General features: G+C 35.8%; 1 protein-coding gene across 4 annotated transcripts in view; it reads left to right on the forward strand.

Annotated features, from left to right (window-relative positions):
• The window catches only part of TRAPPC8 (trafficking protein particle complex subunit 8), an 88,149-nt gene that overhangs the window by 57,578 nt on the left and 8,611 nt on the right, over window positions 1-21,960 (forward strand). For all 4 annotated transcript variants that reach the window (XM_061169866.1, XM_061169867.1, XM_061169869.1 and 1 more), the window contains 7 exons: window positions 2,527-2,969; window positions 4,317-4,464; window positions 5,654-5,750; window positions 13,758-13,826; window positions 13,917-13,975; window positions 16,683-16,856; window positions 19,884-19,985. In XM_061169866.1, coding sequence (XP_061025849.1) covers window positions 2,527-2,969; window positions 4,317-4,464; window positions 5,654-5,750; window positions 13,758-13,826; window positions 13,917-13,975; window positions 16,683-16,856; window positions 19,884-19,985 — 1,092 coding nt within the window. The remainder of the gene's footprint in view (window positions 1-2,526; window positions 2,970-4,316; window positions 4,465-5,653; window positions 5,751-13,757; window positions 13,827-13,916; window positions 13,976-16,682; window positions 16,857-19,883; window positions 19,986-21,960) is intronic.

The following is a 21,960-nucleotide window of genomic DNA, read 5'->3' on the forward strand; positions in this document are numbered from 1 at the left end:
AAGCCAAAAGCTACTAATGTTCAGTTCCATAAACATCACTTAGTATTTTCTACTGAAATACTAGAGAATTTGGTTAATCCAACAGACATGGTAGGATGGAGGTCAGTTAAGAGACCTTATATTATACTTGGATGAACAGTAGTATACATTAATATTAGTAAAAAAAAAATCACAGAATATTCCCATTCCTAATATCTTATGTCAGAAATATTTTATAGAGTTTGAAGTGTTTAAGGGAGTAGTGAAAGAAGTAATCAATCTACAACATCTGATGAAATAGTCTCTAACAGTATATATTTATCAAAACAAGATTGAGGATGAAAATTAGGGAAACTCATTGAGAAAAGATAAAGTGTCATGTGTTAACTCTCATGTGTATAGCATACTGAAAGCAGACAGTGAGCTATGAGCTGTATCTACTTAGAAATATTTTGTATTCAAGTTCTGTTGGAGAAAAAATGGTGTCATTCCAAAACATTTTCTTCACTTACTAATTTTTAACATTTTGTTAGGATAAATTTTAACATAGAAAAGCAGAAAGAAGAGCAGGCCCCTTCAGGTTCTCACTGCATAGGCAGTAAGTTGTGTATATGTAGTTTATTCAACCAGACTTGTCTATCACTTGTGTGCAATCACTTGCTGTTACAGATAAAACCACAATGAATAACCTTTGCGTATCAGTTTTATACATTATGTATATTCATATCACACATATCTCTTTAGGATAAATTAGTAGAAGTCACATTCCTGGTTCTTGGTCTTATTTTCCATTAAAATTTGAAGCTGTCCAAAACACCACCTGTTTAAAAGGACTTTTAGGGACTTCCCTGGTGGTCCAGTGGTTAAGAATCCGCCTTCCAGTGCAGGGGACGCGGGTTCAATCCCTGGTTGGGGAACTAAGATCCCACACGCCATGGGGCAGCTAAGCCCGCGCATCCCAACTACTGAGCCTGTGTGCCGCAGCCAAGAGCCCACATGCTGCAATGAAAAGATCCTGCGTGCCACAACTAAGACCCAATGTAGCTGCCCCCGCCCAAAAAATAAATAAAATAAAATAAAGGACTTTCAGCAACAGTGCATTTGAAGTAAAGGCTAGATACACTGGTTCTCCTTAGAGTCAACATAGTGTATTTAGTAAAACCTTTATTCTGAAGGTATATTACACAATATCCTACAAGTGGTGTATCCCTGGTCTTATTCCATCACCCTTCCCATTCTACCAGTGCTGTAGCCTTATGATGGTATCTGGGTATCGGTGTGTGTTTTAGTGTGTCTTTACAGTACTCTATTTCACTTGTTACTCATGCAGTTGTTTTGGATATAACAACTCAAAATTGATATTCCCTCACAAATTTTCGCTTATTTGACTAAGCTTATTTGATACTAGCTAATTAGTACATCGTCAGTGTCTTCAGTATAATGCTATACTTGGTTTATTTTTTCCCATCTTCTTAATCTGTGTTTTGGATTTCTCCCTTAATCCCTTATTTTCTCATGTCCATTTTTAAAGCTTCTGATTTCCCCAGATTTTATCTGATTCCTTAAGAATATGGCCATAATGAAGTCCTATTCAAACTTAGATTAAAAGACACAGATATTTCCACTGGACTTTCATAACTCCTTTGGGACAGCCAGCTGTAACTTTATTCCTCATACTGTTACCTTTATATTCTTCCTTCCTTAGATGCTGTCAGAGTACTTCTGACATTTATTCTTCTGGATCTTTTAAATGCAAATGACTTACTGGATGATTTCGTTAGCCCGTATTTCCATCTCTTATCTGAAATCCTGAGGCCAGGCATGTGTTGGAAGTCAATTTTTTTTTTTTTAAATTTTTAGAAATTGTGCATATACATGTGTGTTTTTATCTAAAGCATTATGTGACCCCTGTTGGGTTTATGGCAGCACCTGGTAATCAAGCACATTAACGTGGCTTGAGTGAACCACATGAATATCACACTAAATGGAAAAGGCTATAAAGAGCCTCCATTCGTCAGATCAGGTTTTGCTTCCACACAGGTTACTGAAAGCCTGAGGATGTTCAAAGATACCGGCTTTTTAAATTATACATATGGAATCATGCATCTATATGCTTTTCCCTTTTAAGACCTATTGTGCATCTTTTCATTTTAATGATGTATAAATAGATAGTTGAGCTACTTTTTAAGTTGACAATGTTAAGGGTTTTACAGCTGATAATTGTTCATGTAACCACGCTAAATTACTTATAGCTTCTCTTGTCCATAATCTACACAGTTGTGAAAGTTTTGCTGGTGGCCCTCTAGTTATTGACATTGTACCTTTAATTCGTAACTCTGAAATCTGCTACTGAGTAACACTGGTCTCTGTCTCATCCTCTTTTTTAAAATGGAGTTCTTAATACCACATATCCAGGGAGATATCAAAGAGAATTAATAAAATACTTGTAAACCTGTAGTAAAGAAATACAGCATCTTAAAGTGTTATTAATTAGAAGTTCAGAATTTTTAACAGACAATATAATAATATTTTTTCCCTCCAATGCAGGTGTTCTTTATACATTTTCCTACAGGGCTTCTCTGTGGAGAAATCCGAAAAGCATATGTAGAATTTGTCAATGTCAGCAAATGTCCTCTTACTGGATTGAAGGTTGTTTCTAAACGTCCAGAGTTCTTTACTTTTGGTGGTAACACAGCTGTTCTAACACCACTAAGTCCCTCAGCTTCTGAGAACTGTAGTGCTTACAAGACTGTTGTGACAGATTCTACCTCTGTGTGTACAGCACTCATATCATCAGCTTCTTCTGTAGACTTTGGCATTGGCATAGGAAGTCAGCCAGAGGTGATTCCTGTTCCCCTTCCTGACACAGTTCTTCTACCTGGAGCTTCAGTTCAGCTACCAATGTGGTTACGTGGGCCAGATGAAGAAGGTGTCCATGAAATTAACTTTTTGTTTTACTATGAAAGTGTTAAAAAGCAGCCTAAAATACGGTGAGTATTATAAAACTTTTTAGGTTTAACCTCTGCGTCTAATATATATAGATATATATACACCCATTCAAATAAACATTTTGATATTTGTTAACATATGTGATAGTTTACTAAGAAATTACTCCCTTCCAAATTATGCATGAAGTTTATATCTGAGGTTGTCCCTAATCTAACTGTAAGTTCTAAGCAGCCAAAAGTGGAAAAAATTAAGCTACATTAATATTTTTCATGCTTCTTTCTATAAACTTCATGATTCTTTGATACAGCTAAGTACTCTGGCCAGAGTTATCACATAATAATGAAATTCACAGGTATCATGTATTAAAACAGGGTGTCATTTGTATATGAAGACAACTTGCCTACAGTCATCCTTTTTAAAGAAAATTATTCTGTTTTACTTTTCCTTTTCCCTAGTGCCCTCCCCTGCCTCCCAAAATGTATGTATTTGCAGAGCACATGATTTAGGTGGTGTTATGGGCATTGCTGAAGAAATCAAACCTAACTGACTTACACAAGGATCTGTAGCCTGTAGCGCAGTAGAGTATTTTATGATAATGCCGTTGTCATTTTTACAAAATTAACCTGGAATAATTGTGCTACATTTTAAAATTTAATAAAATATCTTGTAAGGCTTACTATGAGAACAAAAAGATATAATATTTGTAAGGACAGGTACATTTTAGGTCCTCGGTAAATGTTAATTCCCCTTACGAAGATGATAGAGGGTTCTCTGGCCAAAGCAATCCATTAAGGCTTTGTAGAATGTAGTAGTGGTAAAATGAGCTTCCAAAGAAAGTAAAGATTTCAGAATTTGGATCAAAGGGGATAGGCAAGAGAGTAGTGGGTATTCCAGGAAGTAACTGTATATGTGAATGAAAATTTCCAAGTTGGGAAATATGAACTGCATATAATTAGTTTGGCTACAGTATAAAATGTATAAAAGGGGAATAAAGGTTGAATTGTAAAGCTCTATTGTGGAGAGCCTTAAATGCCAGGTGAAAGTTTGGCATTTACTTGGTAGGCATTCAGTCGTTAACTTTGGAACTACTATCAGACGAGGTATAATCAAGACATGACTATATGATGATTATTTTCATGTACTATACTGTGGCTGAGTTTGATGAGCAGGGAAAAAGGGAGACTAATAGTTTTCTTCCAAACTGAGAATAAAGAATTGAACTACTGTTAGGCTAACTAGATAATTTTACCTTATTGTATCTGTCTTGGTTTTTTTAGAGTATAAATTGTCCTGAGGGTGAATAGGTTTTAAAAAGCTTTATTTGGAATTAGAGAATCATAACACTGGGAGAGGGTCTTAGATTAAATTTGTAATTTTTACTTCTTTAGTCACAGAATATTAAGACACACGGCAGTCATTTGTACCAGTCGATCTTTGAATGTGCGAGCCACTGTCTGCAGAAGTAATTCTCTTGAAGATGAGGAAGGCAGAGGAGGCAATATGCTAGTCTTTGTGGATGTGGAAAATACCAATACCGTAAGCTGGTTTAAAACTAAATTTTGTCTTTAATTATATTTTAAGTGTATCCTTTGTTTTTCGTAATGATTTTTTTTTCCTTCACAGGACAGCATAAGCTAGGAATTTGGGAATGTTCATATAGAATAGAATGTTAAAAACATGTTAATTCTCAATTTGCTTTGTAATTTTATCCCTCAGTACTTCAAATAAAAGGATCTAGTGGTATTAATATAGTATATAATCATATGGTATATGGCCATATACCAGTAATTCAACCCAAAAAAGATCTCATAAAGTGCTTTCTAGTCTCACCATTGAGGATGTGTTTTGACGTGCTGAAATTTACAAAGTTCTGTTAGGATTTCACATTCAGTATTAACTTGATAACCCCTCACTTATACATATCCAACAGTACCATTTCCTTTATATAAAGCATTTCAAACATTTTATCATTCCTGTTTATGTACTGTAAATATCAAAATGAGTATTCTTGAAGAAGGAAATGTGGTCTTATTAAAGTAGAATCTTAGCTTCATATTGATTCAGTTTAGATACCTATTTGAAATGTTACTTATTATTTCTGTAATGTCTTTTTTCTTTTAGCTTCATAAATTTGTATGGGCACTTCATTTTAGGACATTTAAGGTCTATGTGCTGATACTTCGGTGATCTTCCCAAAAAATCAATATTTGTAAGAGTAAGAACATTTGAATAATTTCAAATTAGCTCCTATTCAGGAGAATAAAAAATATATGCAATTTAAATAATTTTATGTACATTGACTGTATATTGGGATTCCGTTCTTTGTTGCTATTTGCCTTAACAGGAATGTGAGAGAAAGATCAGAAGAAATAAAAGTCCTATGGTTTTGATTAAAAATTGGCAGCAAATAATTTTTGCTATATTAAATAACTCATTATAATAGATTCTAATAACTGAATGCCTTTCAATATTTAAAAATTTGCCACTGGGAGTATATTATAATTAAATCTATTTAGTGAATAAGATGATGACTTATGTGTTTTAAGAATGTTTATAGAGGGATTTAAATAATTTACATTTCTGAAATGTATTGTTAATTTATTTCAAAATAAAAATTTTGTCTTATGGTAATTGATACTGACTTTGGTAGCAGTGTCATTCTCATTAGAATATTCTACGTTAGTGCTCCTCAATCCTGAATGACTCTTTTATTTCTTTTTGATAGAGTGAAGCAGGTGTTAAGGAATTCCATATAGTACAAGTATCAAGTAGTAGCAAACACTGGAAGTTACAGAAATCTGTAAATCTCTCTGAAAACAAAGGTTTGTGCCTTTTTCCCTCTTCATAATAAATTCTGATATCTTCCTTGGTTGATTTTATTTTTTTCAGAACAGTACCAGAATATCATAAGATTATTGGTGCCTTTTTTTTTTTTTTTTTTACCATTTAAATATCTGTATATACTTTGCTATAATTATATCATATGTTACATCATATCAAAGTCCTTTTTTTTAACATCTTTATTGGAGTATAATTGCTTTACAACGGTGTGTTAGTTTCTGCTGTATAGCAAAGTGAATCAGCTATATGTATACATATATCACCATATCTCCTCCCTCTTGCGTCTCCCTCCCACCCTCGCTATCCCACCCCTCTAGGTGGACACAAAGCACTGAGCTGATCTCCCTGTGCTATGCGGCTTCTTCCCACTAGCTATCTGTTTTACATTTGGTAGTGTGTATATGTCCATGCCACTCTCTCACTTCATCCCAGCTTACCCTTCCCCATCCCCGTGTCCTCAAGTCCATTCTCTATGTCTGCGTCTTTAATCCTGTCCTGCCCCTAAGTTCTTCAGAACCATTTATTTTATTTTGTTTTTAGATTCCATATATATATGTATTAGCGTATGGTATTTGTTCTTCTCTTTCTGATTTACTTCACTCTGTATGACAGTCCCTAGGTCCATCCACCTCACTACAAATAACTCAATTTCGTTTGTTTTTATGCGTGAGTAATATTCCATTGTATATATTGCCACATCTTCCTTATCCATTCATCTGTTGATGGACACTTAGGTTGCTTCCATATCCTGGCTATTGTAAATAGAGCTGCAATGAACATTGTGGTACATGACTCTTTTTGAATTATGGTTTTCTCAGGGTATATGCCCAGTAGTGGGATTGCTGGGTCATATGGTAGTTCTATTTTTAGTTTTTTTAGGAACCTCCATACTGTTCTCCATAGTGGCTGTATCAATTAACATTCCCGCCAGCAGTGCAAGAGGGTTCCCTATTCTCCACGCCCTCTCCAGCATTTATTATTTGTAGATATTTTGATGATGGCCATGCTGACTGGTGTGAGGTGATACCTCATTGTAGTTTTGATTTGCATTTCTCTAATGATTAGTGATGTTGAGCATCCTTTCATGTGTTTGTTGGCAATCTGTATATCTTCTTTGGAGAAATGTCTATTTAGGTCTTGCCATTTTTGGATTGGGTGGTTTCTTTTTTTGATATTGAGCTGCATGAGCTGCTTGTATATTTTGGAGATTAATCCTTTGTCAGTTGGCTTTGTTTGCAAATATTTTCTCCCATTCTGAGGGTTGTCTTTTCATCTTGTTTATGGTTTCCTTTGCAGTGCAAAAGCTTTTAAGTTTCATTAGGTCCCATTTGTTTATTTGTGTTTTTATTTCCATTTCTCTAGGAGGTGGGTCAAAAAGGATCTTGCTGTGATTTATGTCATGGAGTGTTCTGCCTATGTTTTCCTCTAAGACTTTTATAGTGTCTGGCCTTACATTTAGGTCTTTAATCCATTTTGAGTTTATTTTTGTGTATGGTGTTAGGGAGTGTTCTAATTTCATTCTTTTCCATGTAGCTGTCCAGTTTTTCCAGCACCACTTATTGAAGAGGCTGTCTTTTCTCCATTGTGTATTCTTGCCTCCTTTATCAAAGATAACGTTACCATATGTGCGTGGGTTTATCTCTGGGCTTTCTGTCCTGTTCCATTAATCTATATTTCTGTTTTTGTGCCAGTACCATACTGTCTTGATTACTGTAGCTTTGTAGTATAGTTTGAAGTCTGGGAGCCTGATTCCTCCTGCTCTGTTTTTCTTTCTCAAGATTGCTTTGACTATTGGGAGTCTTTTGTGTTTCCATACAAATCGTGAAATTTTTTGTTCTAGTTCTGTGAAAAATGCCATTGGTAGTTTGATAGGGATTGCATTGAATCTGTAGATTGCTTTGGGTAGTATAGTCATTTTCACAATGTTGATTCTGCCAATCCAAGAACATGGTATATCTCTCCATCTGTTGTATCATCTTTAATTTCTTTCATCAGTGTCTTATAGTTTTCTGCATACAGGTCTTTTGTCTCCTTAGGTAGGTTTATTCCAAGGTATTTTATTCTTTTTGTTGCAGTGATAAATGGGAGTGTTTCCTTAATTTCTCTTTCAGATTTTTCATCATTAGTGTATAGGAATGCAAGAGATTTCTGTGCATTAATTTTGTATCCTGCTACTTTACCAAATTCATTGATTAGCTCTAGTAGTTTTCTGGTAGCATCTTCAGGATCCTGTATGTATAGTATCGTGTCATCTGCAAGCAGTGACAGTTTTACTTCTTTTCTGATTTGGATTCCTTTTATTTCTTTTTCTTCTCTGATTGCTATAGCTAAAACTTCCAAAACTATGTTGAATAATAGTGGTGAGAGCAGGCAACCTTGTCTTGTTCCTGATCTTAGTGGAAATGGTTTCGGTTTTTCACCATTGAGAACGATGTTTGCTGTGGGTTTGTCATATATGGCCTTTATTATGTTGAGGTAATTTCCCTCTATGCCTACTTTCTGGAGGGTTTTTATCATAAATGGATGTTGAATTTTGTCAGAAGCTTTTTCTGCATCTGTTGAAATGATCATATGTTTTCCTTCCTTCAGTTTGTTAATATGGTTTATCACATTGATTGATTTGTGTATATTGAAGAATCCTTGCATTCCTCGGATAAACCCCACTTGATCATGGTGTATGATGTTTTTAATGTGCTGTTGGATTCTGTTTGCTAGTATTTTGTTGAGGATTTTTGCATCTATGTTCATCAGTAATTTTGGCCTGTACTTTTCTTTATTTGTGACATCTTTGCCTGGTTTTGGTATCAGAGTGATGGTGGACTCATAGAATGAGTTTGGGAGTGTTCCTCCCTCTGCTATAGTTTGGAAGAGTTTGAGAAGGATAGGTTTTAGCTCTTCTCTAAATGTTTGATAGAATTTGCCTGTGAAGCCATCTGGTCCTGGGCTTTTGTTTGTTGGAAGATTTTTAATCACAGTTTCAATTTCAGTGCTTGTGATTGGCCTGTTTATATTTTTTATTTCTTCCTGGTTCAGTCTCGGAAGGTTGTGCTTTTCTAAGAAGTTGTCCATTTCTTCCAGGTTGTCCATATTTTTGGCATAGAGTTGCTTGTAGTAATCTCCCATGATCCTTTGTATTTCTGCAGTGTCAGTTGTTACTTCTCCTTTTTCATTTCTAATTCTCCCTTTTTTTCTTGATGAGTCTGGCTAATGGTTTATCAATTTTGTTTATCTTCTCAAAGAACCAGCTTTTAGTTTTATTGATCTTTGCTATTGTTTCCTTCATTTCTTTTTCATTTATTTCTGATCTGATCTTAATGATTTCTTTCCTTCTGCTAACTTTGGGGTTTTTTTGTTCTTCTTTCTGTAATTGCTTTAGGTATAAGGTTAAGTTATTTATTTGAGATGTTTCTTGTTTCTTGAGGTAGGATTGTATTGCTATAAACTTCCCTCTTAGAACTGCTTTTGCTGCATCCCATAGGTTTTGGGTCGTCGTGTTTTCATTGTCATTTGTTTCTAGGTATTTTTTGATTTCCTCTTTGATTTCTTCAATGTTCTCTTGGTTGTTTAGTAGTGTATTGTTTACCCTCTATGTTTTTGTATTTTTTACAGATTTTTTTCCTGTAACTGGTATCTGGCCTCATAGCGTTGTGGTTGGAAAAGATACTCGATACATATAATTTCAGTTTTCTTACATTTACCAAGGCTTGATTTGTGACCCAAGATATGATCTGTCCTGGAGAATGTTCCAGGTGCACTTGAGAAGAATGTGTAATCTGCTGTTTGTGGATGGACTGCCCTATAAATATCAATTAAGTCCATCTTGTTTAATGTATAATTTAAAGCTTCTGCCTCCTTATTTATTTTCATTTTGGATTATCTGTCCATTGGTGAAAGCGGGGTATTAAAGTCCCCTACTATGATTCTGTTACTGTCAGTTTCCCCTTTTATGGCTGTTAGCATTTGCCTTATGTATTGAGGTGCTCCTATGTTGGGTGCATAAATATTTACAATTGTTATATCTTCTTCTTGGATTGATCCCTTGATCATTATGTAGTGTCCTTCTTTGTCTCTTGTAATAGTCTTTATTTTAAAGTCTATTTTGTCTGATACGAGATTTGCTACTCCAGCTTTCTTTTGATTTCCATTTGCATGGAACATCTTTTTCCATCCCCTCACTTTCAGTCTGTATGTGTCCCTGGGTCTGTAGTGGGTCTCTTGTAAACACCATATGTATGGGTCTTGTTTTTTATCCATTCAGCCAGTTTGTGTCTTTTGGTTGGAGCATTTAATCCATTTACATTTAGGGTAGTTATCGATATGTATGTTCCTATTACCATTTTCTTCATTGTTTTGGGTTTGTTATTGTAGGTCTTATCCTTCTCTTGTGTTTCCTGCCTAGAGAAGTTCCTTTAGCATTTGTTGTAGAGCTGGTTTGGTGGTGCTGAATTCTCTTAGCTTTTGCTTATCTGCAAAGGTTTTAATTTCTCCATCAAATCTGAATGAGATCCTTGCTGGGTAGAGTAATCTAGGTTGTAAGTTTTTCCCTTTCATCACTTTAAATATGTCCTGCTACTCCCTTCTGGCTTGCAGAGTTTCTGCTGAAAGATCAGCTGTTAACCTTATGGGGATTCCCTTGTATGTTAATTGTTGCTTTTCCCTTGCTGCTTTTAATATTTTTTCTTTGTATTTAATTTTTGATAGTTTGATTAATGTGTGTCTTGGCGTGTTTCTCCTTGGATTTATCCTGTGTGGGACTCTGCGCTTCCTGGACTTGATTGACTATTTTCTTCCCTATATTAGGGAAGTTTTCAATTGTAATCTCATCAAATATTTTCTCAGTCCCTTTTTTAGTCTCCTCTTCTTCTGGGACCCCTATAATTTGAATGTTGGTGCGTTTAATGTTGTCCCAGAGGTCTCTGAGATTGTCCTCAATTCTTTTCATTCTTTTTTCTTTATTCTGCTCTGTGGTAGTTATTTCCACTATTTTATCTTCCAGGTCACTTATCTGTTCTTCTGTCTAAGTTATTCTGCTGTTGATTCTTTCTAGAGAATTTTTGATTTCATTTATTGTGTTGTTCATCCTGGTTTGTTTGCTCTTTAGTTCTTCTAGGTCCTTGTTAAACTTTTCTTGTATTTTCCCCATTCTATTTCCAAGATTTTGTATCATCTTTACTATCATTACTCTGAATTCTTTTTCAGGTAGACTGCCTATTTCCTCTTCATTTGTTTGGTCTGGTGGGTTTTTACCTTGCTTTTTCATCTGCTGTGTATTTCTCTGTCTTCTCATTTTGCTTAACTTGCTGTGTTTGGGGTATACGTTTTGCAGGCTGCAGCTTTATAGTTCCCATTGTTTTTGGTGTCTGCTCCCAGTGGATAAGGTTGGTTCAGTGGGTTGTGTAGGCTTCCTGGTGGAGGGGACTGGCACCTGTGTTCTTGTGGATGAGGCTGGATGTTGTCTTTCTGGTGGGCAGGATCATGTCCGGTAGTGTGTTTTGGGGTGTTGGTGAACTTATTATGATTTTAGGCAGCCTCTCTGCTGTTGGGTGGATTTGTGTTCCTGTCTTGCTAGTTGTTTGGCATACAGTGTCCAGCACTGTAGCTTGCTGGTCGTTGAGTGGAGCTGGGTCTTTTTTTTTTTTTTTTTTTGGAGCTGGGTCTTAGCGTTCAGATGGAGATCTCTGGGAGAGCTTTTGCCGTTTGATATTACGTGGGGCCGGGAGGTCTCTGGTGGACCAGTGTCCTGAACTTGGCTCTCCCACTTCAGAGGCTCAGGCCTGACACCTGGCCAGAGCACCAAGACCCTGTCAGCCACACGGCTCAGAAGAAAAGGGAGAGAAAGAAAAGAAAAGAAAGAAAGAAAAAATGAATAAATAAAATAAAAGTTATTAAAATAGAAAAAAATTATTTAAAAAAAAAAAGAAAGTAATTAAAAAAGAGAGAGAAAGAAAGAAGAGAGCAACCAAATAAAAAAGCAAATCCCCCATTGATAAGAAGTGCTAAAAACTGTACTAAAAAAAAAAGAAAAAGGACAGTCAGAACCCTAGGACAAATGGCAAAAGCAAAGCTATACAGACAAAATCACACAAAGAAGCATACACATACAGACACAAAAAGAGAAAAAGGAAAGATAAAAACATATATATATATAAAATTAAAAAAGGAAGAGAGCAACCAAATCAATAAACAAATCTACCAATGATAATAAGCTCTAAAAACTAAACTACGATAAACAAAACCAGAAACAAATTAGACACAGAAAGCAAACACAGTTGCTCCCAAAGTCCATCGCCTTAATTTCGGATGAGTCATTGTCTATTCAGGTATTCCACAGATGCAGGGTACATTAAGTTGATGTGGAGATTTAATCCGCTGCCCCTGAGGCTGCTGGGAGAGATTTCCCTTTCTCTTCTTTGTTCGCACAGCTCCTGGGGTTCAGCTTTGGATTTGGCCCCGCCTCTGCGTGTAGGTCACCTGAGGGCGTCTGTTTGCCAGATAGGACGGGGTTAAAGTAGCAGCTGATTAGGGGGCTCTGGCTCACTCAGGCCGGGGGGAGGGACGGGTATGGAATGTGGGGTGAGCCTGCAGCGGCAGAGGACGGCGTGACATTGCAACAGCCTGAGGCACACCATGTGTTCTCCCAGGGAAGTTGTCCCTGGATCACGGGACCCTGGCGGTGGCGGGCTGCACAGGCTTCTAGCAGGGGTGGTGTGGATAGTGACCTGTGCTTGCACACAGGCTTCTTGGTGGCTGCAGCAGCAGCCTTAGTGTTTTATGCCCCTCTCAGGGGTCCGTGCTGATAGCCACGGCTCGCGCCCGTCTTTGGAGCTTGTTTAGGCGGTTGATGACTTTCTTATAATTAACTTTTGTAAGCATTAAATTGTGCTTTCATTACTTTACATGACTGTAAGTGAAATTACCGTGTTAATCGATTCTTTCCCATCTTTTTATTCCACATCTTTTCTATTTGTATATTTTTTTTCTTTTTTAAAAAATTCAATTGTAAAATCAGTGCCTGAATACATGGTCACTGTCAAAATTTCAAACAGTACAGAAACATATAGACTATAATTGAAAGTTTCTCTTTGTTTCCTTTACTATTGGAAAACTGGTTTTTCTGTGTATAACCAAACTTGTGTGTTGACTGGCTTTTCTGTATATTTGCATACACATATAACTTTAAACAAAAGAATATGCACACTTGTGATACATACCGTCAAATTGTTTTCCAAAATATTTCCATCATTTTATCATTCTGCTAGTAGTATGAAAGTGCTTAGTGCTTGTAAGAGTAGATTGAAGCTGGCAAAATATTTACTGTTTCTGGAAAGAATTGTACAATGTATTTTAAAAGATTAAAAAAAATGTTTAAACTCTTACCTAGCTTCATAGTAATTCTTATTTTTGGAATTTATACAGAGGAATTAATTCAAAATATAAGAAGATCCATATATTCAGAGCAGTTTATTGTAAGATTATGTTTAATAGGGAAAAATCAAATGGAGCTTTAATGTGAATTAAGCTACAACTCAGATTATTTTGTGGTCATTAAAATATGTAAGCTTTTAAAATGTGTTGCAATAGTGGGAAAATGCATCATAGCAAAGTATGTGCATATAGTAATATTGGTATAAATCATCCATATGAAAAAAATATTGATAGGAAATGAAGAAATGATAGAGTGGTGGAATTGTGGACTCCCTGGCTCCCAAGTTCTAATTTTTCAAATTTTCTGTTTATCTATAATGTCATACATATCTGAATATATATGTGCATATGAACATGCATTTCAAGAAAATTTAATCTTACCCTTTTAAAGAGCTGAATGAGATTTGCCTTATTGAGAGGAAAGCAAAGATGTTTTTCATTAAACACTATTTATAATTATGAAATATTTTCCAGTGTGACTGAAGAAGTCTGAGTAATGAATTAGGTTTTACCATGTTATAAACTGAGAAAAGTATTTGAAATTTTCTCTTTTCTTTTCCTAGATGCCAAACTTGCCAATAGGGAGAAGGGAAAGTTTTGCTTCAAGGCAATACGATGTAAGGAGGAAGAAGGTAAATTCATTTTACTGTCACACTTTGTTAAATGGTCATTTTATATTTCATGCCAATGATATGATTAGTTTGTTCTCCCCTGTTTTTTAGTTGCTACACAGTCCTCAGAAAAATATACCTTTGCAGATATCATCTTTGGAAATGAACAGGTATGCAAATAAGCACAATAACGTTTGATTTTAAAAGTCACAGTCTGGAGTATCTTGACTGGTTTGGTAAAACTGTTGCTTTAGTAATCCCCAAATTCTTTGGTGGATGAACATGTCAGCTTTGTTGGGTTTTGCAACTTGTCTTCATGCCCCAAAGCAAACAAAAATGCTATATGGAATATAGCATTTTAATTAGTTATTTAAATTTAACTTTCTTTTAGAGTGTAAGATACTCATGAAATAAGTTTAGTCCTTGGGATTAAAGAAAGAAACAGGATTATATGAAGGAACCTGTTTATTTGGGAACGTGGTCACAGTGGAACATACAGATGATAACCCTGTGAATTTGGGAATATCATATGGTTCTGTGACCCAAATAATAAGCTGTTTTGTAATTTTAAATGTATTATTGACTAGGGCAGTGATACTCCCAATAATTATATGTTAGAACCACCTTGAGAGTGGTTTTCAAACTTTGAAATAATGTGCATGTAAGTCACCTGGGGATCTTGTTAAAATGCAAATTCTCAGTCAGTGGGACTGGATGAGACCTGGGGTTCTGAATTGCTAAAGCTCTGAGGTGATCTTGAGGTTATCAGTCTGCACCTTCTATTTTTTTTTAATTTATTTATTTTATTTTTGGCTGCGTTGGGTCTACGTTGCTGCGCACGGGCTTTCTCTAGTTGCGGCGAGTGGGGGCTACTCTTTGTTGTGGTGCACGGGGCTTCTCATTGCAGTGGCTTCTCTTGTTGCGGAGCACGGGCTCTAGGCGCGTGGGCTCTAGAGCGCAGGCTCAGTAGTTGTGGCGCGTAGGCTTAGCTGCTCCGCAGCAGGTGGGATCTTCCTGGACCAGGGCTCCAACCCATATCCCCTGCATTGGCAGGCGGATTCTTAACCACTGCGCCACCAGGGAAGCCCTGCACACTATTTTTTATCTAGAGAATTTTTATAAAATTGAAAGCTTTGCCGTCCCACCTCTAAAGCTCTGGCTCATACTTTGGGTAGAGTTTGGGAATACACATTTTCATCCAGCTCTGCAGATAATCAGAAGAGGTGATTTGGGGACCTGCTTTGAAAAATACTGGACCAGATTCCCTGTCGTTTTGTGCTGTTACTGGTATTATTTCTTTGTGTTCTTCTCCTTGATAATTCCAAACATACTTAGACTTTTGTATTGCGCTTATCATTTGCCTTCATCTGACCCACTCTTTGTACTATCTTTTGGCCATTTGAGGAAGCAGCTATTTAGAAATATCCCAGAGCACCAAAAGTCCAATAATTCCAGAATGAGTATGACTTTTGGACACTGTGCTTCCTTGCTTCCTGAATGGTTGAATTTTAGCTTTTAGGACTTCAGTTGTTTGCTTTGTTCGTGTCTTTTTTTTTTTTTTTTTTTAATAAATTTATTTATTTATTTTTGGCTGCGTTGGGTCTGTTGCTGGGCGCGGGCTTTCTCTAGTTGTGGTGAGCGGGGGCTACTCTTCGTTGTGGTGAGTGGGCTTCTCATTGCGGTGGCTTCTCTTGTTGCAGAGCACGGGCTCTAGGCACGTGGGCTTCAGTAGTTGTGGCACGTGGGCTCAGTAGTTGTGGCTTGCGGGCTCTAGAGTGCAGGCTCTGTAGTTGTGGCTCACGGGCTTAGTTGCGCCGCAGCATGTGGGATCTTCCCGGACCAGGGATCGAACCCGTGTCCCCTGCATTGGCAGGCAGATTCTTAACCACTGTGCCACCAGGGAAGTCCTGTTCATGTCTTTTTAAAAAACTTCCCTAGAAACATCATCAGGACCCTTAAATTATATTAAGGTTGTAATTTTTATTGTATTTGTTGTTAATAATTTTGTATAGGAGCACTGCAGATGGCATAAACAAAGACATTTTCCCTTTTGATGAATCTGAGTAAATAGAACTTACCAGGCACTACACGTTAATGAGATAACTATGTGGACAATGGTTTACCAGAAAAAGTTCATGTCTAAGGGGGAAAATATATATTTATTAATATTTAATAATTAACTTGAAGCTTAACAGCTATGTAATATAGTTTATAATGCAAGAAATTGTTAAGTGTAGAGATTTTATTATGAAACACAGTAGTCCATTAATTAAGGGAAATTCTGTAGTTCTGAGTCTGTTTAAAAATCTTTTTTCCTGTTCTCTCCCTTCAAGTATAAAAGCCAGGTTAATGCCAGTGGCTTCATTCGTTCTGTTTCTTTGGATATCACTTAGTCTTCCAAGTATTTGAATGGGAAATATTTGTTATTTTTCATAGTTAAAAATATCATAATTTCCTTTTAACAATTTACCTTTTTAAAAATTGAAGTATAGTTAATTTACAATGTTGTATTGGTTTCAAGTGTACAGTAAAATGATTCAGTTGTACATATATATGTTGTTTGTCAGATTCTCAACAATTCACTTTTTATTCATTTTCTTAGAGATACCCATTTGCCCTCCCTGGATACTTAGAAGGTCAAAGCCAATGTCATGGAAGTGTAAATTTATGAATTTAAGCTTCGAACTTTAAGATTCAGGGTAATTTGTGCCAAATATTTTAGGTATTCAAGTCTTAGGGTGGCCTCCTTGTATTCAACCAAATTGATAAGAAATTACTGAATAAGCCTTTTGGGTATATGTAAGTTGTAGAAATATAAATTTTAGCAGGGTGTATCTAATTGAAAACACATACAGACAAACGATTTTCTTTTAACAGATAGTAAGTTCAGCAAGCCCATGTGCAGATTTCTTTTATCGAAGTTTATCCTCTGAATTGAAGAAACCACAAGCCCAGTCTTCTCGGCATACAGAAAAGCAGTCAATAGAGGACACTATGAGATTAATTCAGAAGTGCAATGAGGTGGATTTGAATATTGTTGTATTGTGGAAGGTATGTGTTGTTAAATTATTTCAGCAAGCCTCACTTATGCTTAATTCTTAAGCTGAAGAGTAAATGTAAGCTGCTCTTTATATTTTCTCCGCTTAAATTTTCCAATTTGAATATTGAAGTAGTTTTATAAGTTTTTCAACAGTTCCAAAATAACTTTTTTTTTTGCCTAAAGGGAAGAATTCATTCAAATTAGATGACTTTCTTCTGTGTTACTTATTACTTGTAAGAGGTACTGAGAATATTGTAGATATGATAAGCTCCATGAAAGCAAAAATGCTGTTATTAAACTCTTTATTGTGAGCATTTTCAAACTCTGAAAAAGGAAAAGTAGCACTATGAACCTCTAAGTACCCATTACTTAGGCTCCAACAGCCACTAATTTGCTGCTGTTCATTTTCACGTATTCCTTTACTTTGCTTTTATTTTTACCTTCCTTTATTTTTTAGCTGTAGTATATATTTTTTAATGACATATTTCATCTGCTTTTATGTGTACTTCTAGCAGATGAGGACTTTCTTGTTTAATGTAACCCCACCATATTATTATCTCTATGCTTTTATATATACTTCAAGCAGATGAGGACTTTTCTTGTTTAGTATAACCCCACCATATTATTATCTCTATGCTTTTATATATACGTCAAGCAGATGAGGACTTTCTTGTTTAATGTAACCCCACCATATTACTATCTCACCCAAATTAACAGTAATTCTTTACAATTATCTAATTGTTGGTCTGTGTTGAAATTTTTCAGATTATTTGAAAATATTTTAATTAAAACAAAAAATCAGATTCAACTAAGATTTGCACATACACATGGCAGACCAGAATGAGGTTGTTTAGGCATTGGTCTTCCCTAAAGTTAACTATAATGCAGAAGAGGTTTATTTTTCACAGTACACCCTTTTGTATCTTAAGTATGTATCTTTTTTTTCCACTGTAGAAATGATTCTACAGTGAAATTTAGGATCTTGCCCAGGGATATTCACCTGTACTATGTGAGGAGGTTTGATTTTGTATTGTCTGATATAAGGCCTAAGATGGAGACACGCTCATGGTAGATGATTAGAACATGTTATTTTAAATTGATTCAGATGTTCTAAAGTGTTCTTTTTACTAAACTGCACACTTTTAAGTAAACTTTCTTGAAACCAAGCTGGCTTTACATGAATTCCAATAAAACTGCTTAAGCAAATTGATACTTTTGTTGACTGTAGAAGGTGAAGGTGTTTAATGTTAAAAAGATAAGTTACACGTTATTAGTTTGAAATCAAATGTACTTGAAGCTTAGAATCAAGAGAATCCTATTTTCAGGCTCAGTAGCATTACCCCTTAATGTAAACCAAGCATCCATTAAATGTATAGTAGACCTTTGGCATTTGTAGCTGTCACTCCACAGATTCCTGCCATGTAACAATTTGTAATATTCATGAGACAAGATTTTGAGTAATGTGTGCTGTATTCTGTACTCATCGTTGAGCCCACAATAACCTTGGTGGGGGCGGGGTGGCCAGGGGTTATCTTTCAAAAAATCACCCTGAATAAAAACCAGTTACTAGTATTGCTGATCATCATTGAAGAAGAAGAAAACTACCCAAGATGATGATACTCCTTAGTTAGAAAATGGAAGTTTGAATAGATTACAGGACGGGATATTAAGTTTGGTAGGGGCTAGTAGCTATGATAAGTTTATTATTCAACTCATTTGAGGAAGTGACTAGTAGATTTTCTTTAGTGAAGGCTCTAGATAGTGCACAAAGGACCCCCTTGAATGAAAGAAAACTTGACAAGTCATTTAAATTGTGGAGTTGATGCATAGGGAACATAGTACTCTAAAAAAATATGATTCAGGAGAAAACTAAGACCTTGGACAACATTTTTGTAAAAAAAATTAGTTGGTAAGGGGGTATAGTATAACTTGTAACCAATCTTAACCAAAAATAAAGGTTTGTTTTGAAAAACTAAGACTTTGTGCAGGAAAGAGAATGCATTATAGGATTATGCATGGCTATGGGTGACTTTTGTTTGGTCCCTGAGATCATTGGAAAAGATGTGTCTGTCTCAGGACGTTATCTATCAGTTGTCATCCTCTCTTGATTAAAGGTCACCCCATCAAGTATTTAACTCCTCCTGCATTTCTGGGTTGTGCATGGATGGGTGCTGAGCAGGTCCTGGGCCTGCCTCTGCCTTGGTGCAGCACTTCTCCAAGTGTGATCCATGGATGACAAATTGTCACTCATGATAAGTAGAGAAATTGAAAATAAACACTTAGGAATGTTTATAGCATTCTGAGTAATTTTGAATCTGTTGAATCTAATAGTAAAAAAAATTGGGCTTATCAAAAAAAATAATTAAGCATCTGTATTTGCATAGTGTGACAGTACCAGTATATCAGAGCCATTTACAGATTTTATTTTCTTCAACACAGAAGAAGTTCAAGAAGAAAAGTTACATACTGGAGTAAGTGTTTTAATATAGATGAGATCAGTTCATTGTATAGGAAGAAAAAAAAGCCTTTTTTTTTTTCTTTTCTTTTAAGCATATGTATCAATACTTAAATTTAAGATCTCCAAGGACATGGCATTTCCACTTCTAGGATTTATGATTGTACTCACTGATTTTGCTCCACTATGTGATAAACCCTGGTGCATTTCAGAAGCAAGACTATAAGAAAAAGGCTGTTTGTTGCCTGTATATTGGCAGTCCAGTAAAGAAAAAAACTTGTGTTATGGTATAGCACTGTTCTTTTGGACTAGTTTCTTAAGCGCGCTAGAGAAAATTGGAAAAGATTTCAAGATGTGTCTCTCACGTATCCAGGCCAACTGTTTTATATTGAGGCAGAGCAGATTTTGACAGATACTTAATTGATTGAATGAATGAACAAAAGTAGAAATGCTGACACAGCCATGAGTGTTGGTAATTGATAGATATTAGCCATAATACCTCTGCTTTCCATCAGATATTGCATTGGTTACTTTTGAGGTTACTGCCAAGCAGGCTAACATTTTTGTGCTTTGTACTTCTTAGGCATACGTAGTGGAAGACAGTAAGCAGCTTATTTTGGAAGGTCAGCACCATGTTGTTCTTCGCACTATAGGAAAAGAAGCTTTTTCATATCCTCAGAAACGGGTAATGACAGAGTTTGCTTTGGGGCCTTCCTGTGAACTTGTGGGGTTTTTTGTTTGGTTGTTTTTTGTGTTTTTGAAGGTGTCTGGTTTGTGCAAGCTTTTATATTGGAATTTGAGTTGGGGCTTGGTGGCAGAAAGCTGATTAAAATTAGAAATGAACATAAATTGATTTTAAAATTCACTAGCACTTCATAAGAGTATTAAGATGCATTTGTGATCTTGGGGTTTCCTAAGATATAGTCTTTATTGAATCTAGAACTCACAGTTAGCTTGAGAGGAAGGGAACCATATTCTCTATATTATCTTGTTTGTTGTTTAACAGGCCCATACCATTGCAGAACTCCATGGGGCCTATCATACAGTGTAAAGGATGGCCTCTGGAGTTGTGCAGCAGCTGGTAATACTGTTTATTTTCTTACTTTTCCTAAAATACTGTTTAACCTTACCAAAAGTTCTCATAGTATGTGTAAATATTTAAACCCAAATCTGTTTCTTATTTTAAGAAAATTGTTTTTCTCAAACTGATTTGATTAGTTAAAAAAGTCCCAAGTTTTAGCTGCAAATTATCATATTTTGATAGTTTTGGACATCTCAAACAAGGCAAGATTTTTCACTTAGAAAATGAAACAAAGTGATTTCTATAAAATTCACTCAAGTTATAGTCCCATTTTACTAAAACACTGTGTAGGGCATATCCTTCTTATCCTCTGTATTTCACCTTTGAAATACTTTATATTCTCTTTATATGATTAACTGAGTTGGGAGATGCAGCATGTTCATCATACTGAGAATAATATATTTGGAGCCCAGAGACTTGCAGATTGATGACCTAGTGCAGGTTACTCGCATAACTTGATAACCTTTTAGTTTACGTATAAAACAGGGGTCATAGTACTTTATACCTTGCCTCTCTTGTGACGGGACTGTCTGTCATAAGGTTGAATCAAACCCTTATTATAAAACTACTGTACAAATTGTCCAGCACTCATTGCGAAAATACTTGTTGTTGCTTTTAAGCTAGAAGAGAGGGAAGCTCTTCTAAATATTCCCTCAGTAAATTAGCTTCAGGTTTTTGGTGTCCTTTTCTGACCATTGTTCATGTGTGTTCCTCCTGGTAAGTGGTATGTAGAGATTCATTTAGTATAATTTAGAAGTCTCAAATAACAGCTTGTTTTTCTTAGATGATTAGATTATAATAAACAGTAGTACATTTTTTGAACTTTTTATTAAAGTGTAACGTAAATGCAGAATAGTGACTAAGTCACTGACTTTTCACAAATTGAAGAACGCTCCAATAGAAGGAGGACCCAGGTCAAGAAAGAGAACGTGACCCGCCCTGCAGAAGTTCTGCTCCTGCTCGCTTCCCTCCTCCAGAGTCAGCCTCTAGTCACTTTTCTCTCACTCATAAGTCAAAAGCAGTTTTAATTCTTGCTTTTGCAGCTGTATAAATCAAGGGTCAGCAAACTTTTTCTGAGAAAAGCCAGATGGTAAATATTTTAGACTTTGCTGGCTCAGAGTCTTTGTCAGAATTACTCATCTGTTGTTTGGTGTCCAAAAGCAACCATAGCCAGTGTATAAACAAATAGATGTGGCTCTGTTTCCATAAAACTTTCTTTACATAAAGAGGAGGCAGGCTGAATTTGGCCCATGGGCTGTAGTTTGCCAGTCCTTGGTGTAGATCAGAATCCAGCTAGGCTAGCAGGAAATTAAAAAATCAAAATTTTCTGGACAGTGAAGAAAAATGGAGAAAAAAATTACCAAGAAAGCAATAATAATACTAGAAGTGGGACATGATTCTCTATTTTCATTTAGACGATAATAATATTTATTGAAATGTTTACTGTGTGCCTCACACTAGCTATATTGAGACTTTTACGTGTATGTTAATCTTCAGTTAATATAGTTGAGGCACTATAATCTGTAAAAACTCAGCAAGCTACTTTCAAAAATGACTCTTTAAGGCAATTTTAGTTTTT

The sequence above is a fragment of the Eubalaena glacialis genome, chromosome 15, assembly GCF_028564815.1.
Source record: "Eubalaena glacialis isolate mEubGla1 chromosome 15, mEubGla1.1.hap2.+ XY, whole genome shotgun sequence".
NCBI classification, from domain to species: Eukaryota; Metazoa; Chordata; class Mammalia; order Artiodactyla; family Balaenidae; genus Eubalaena; species Eubalaena glacialis.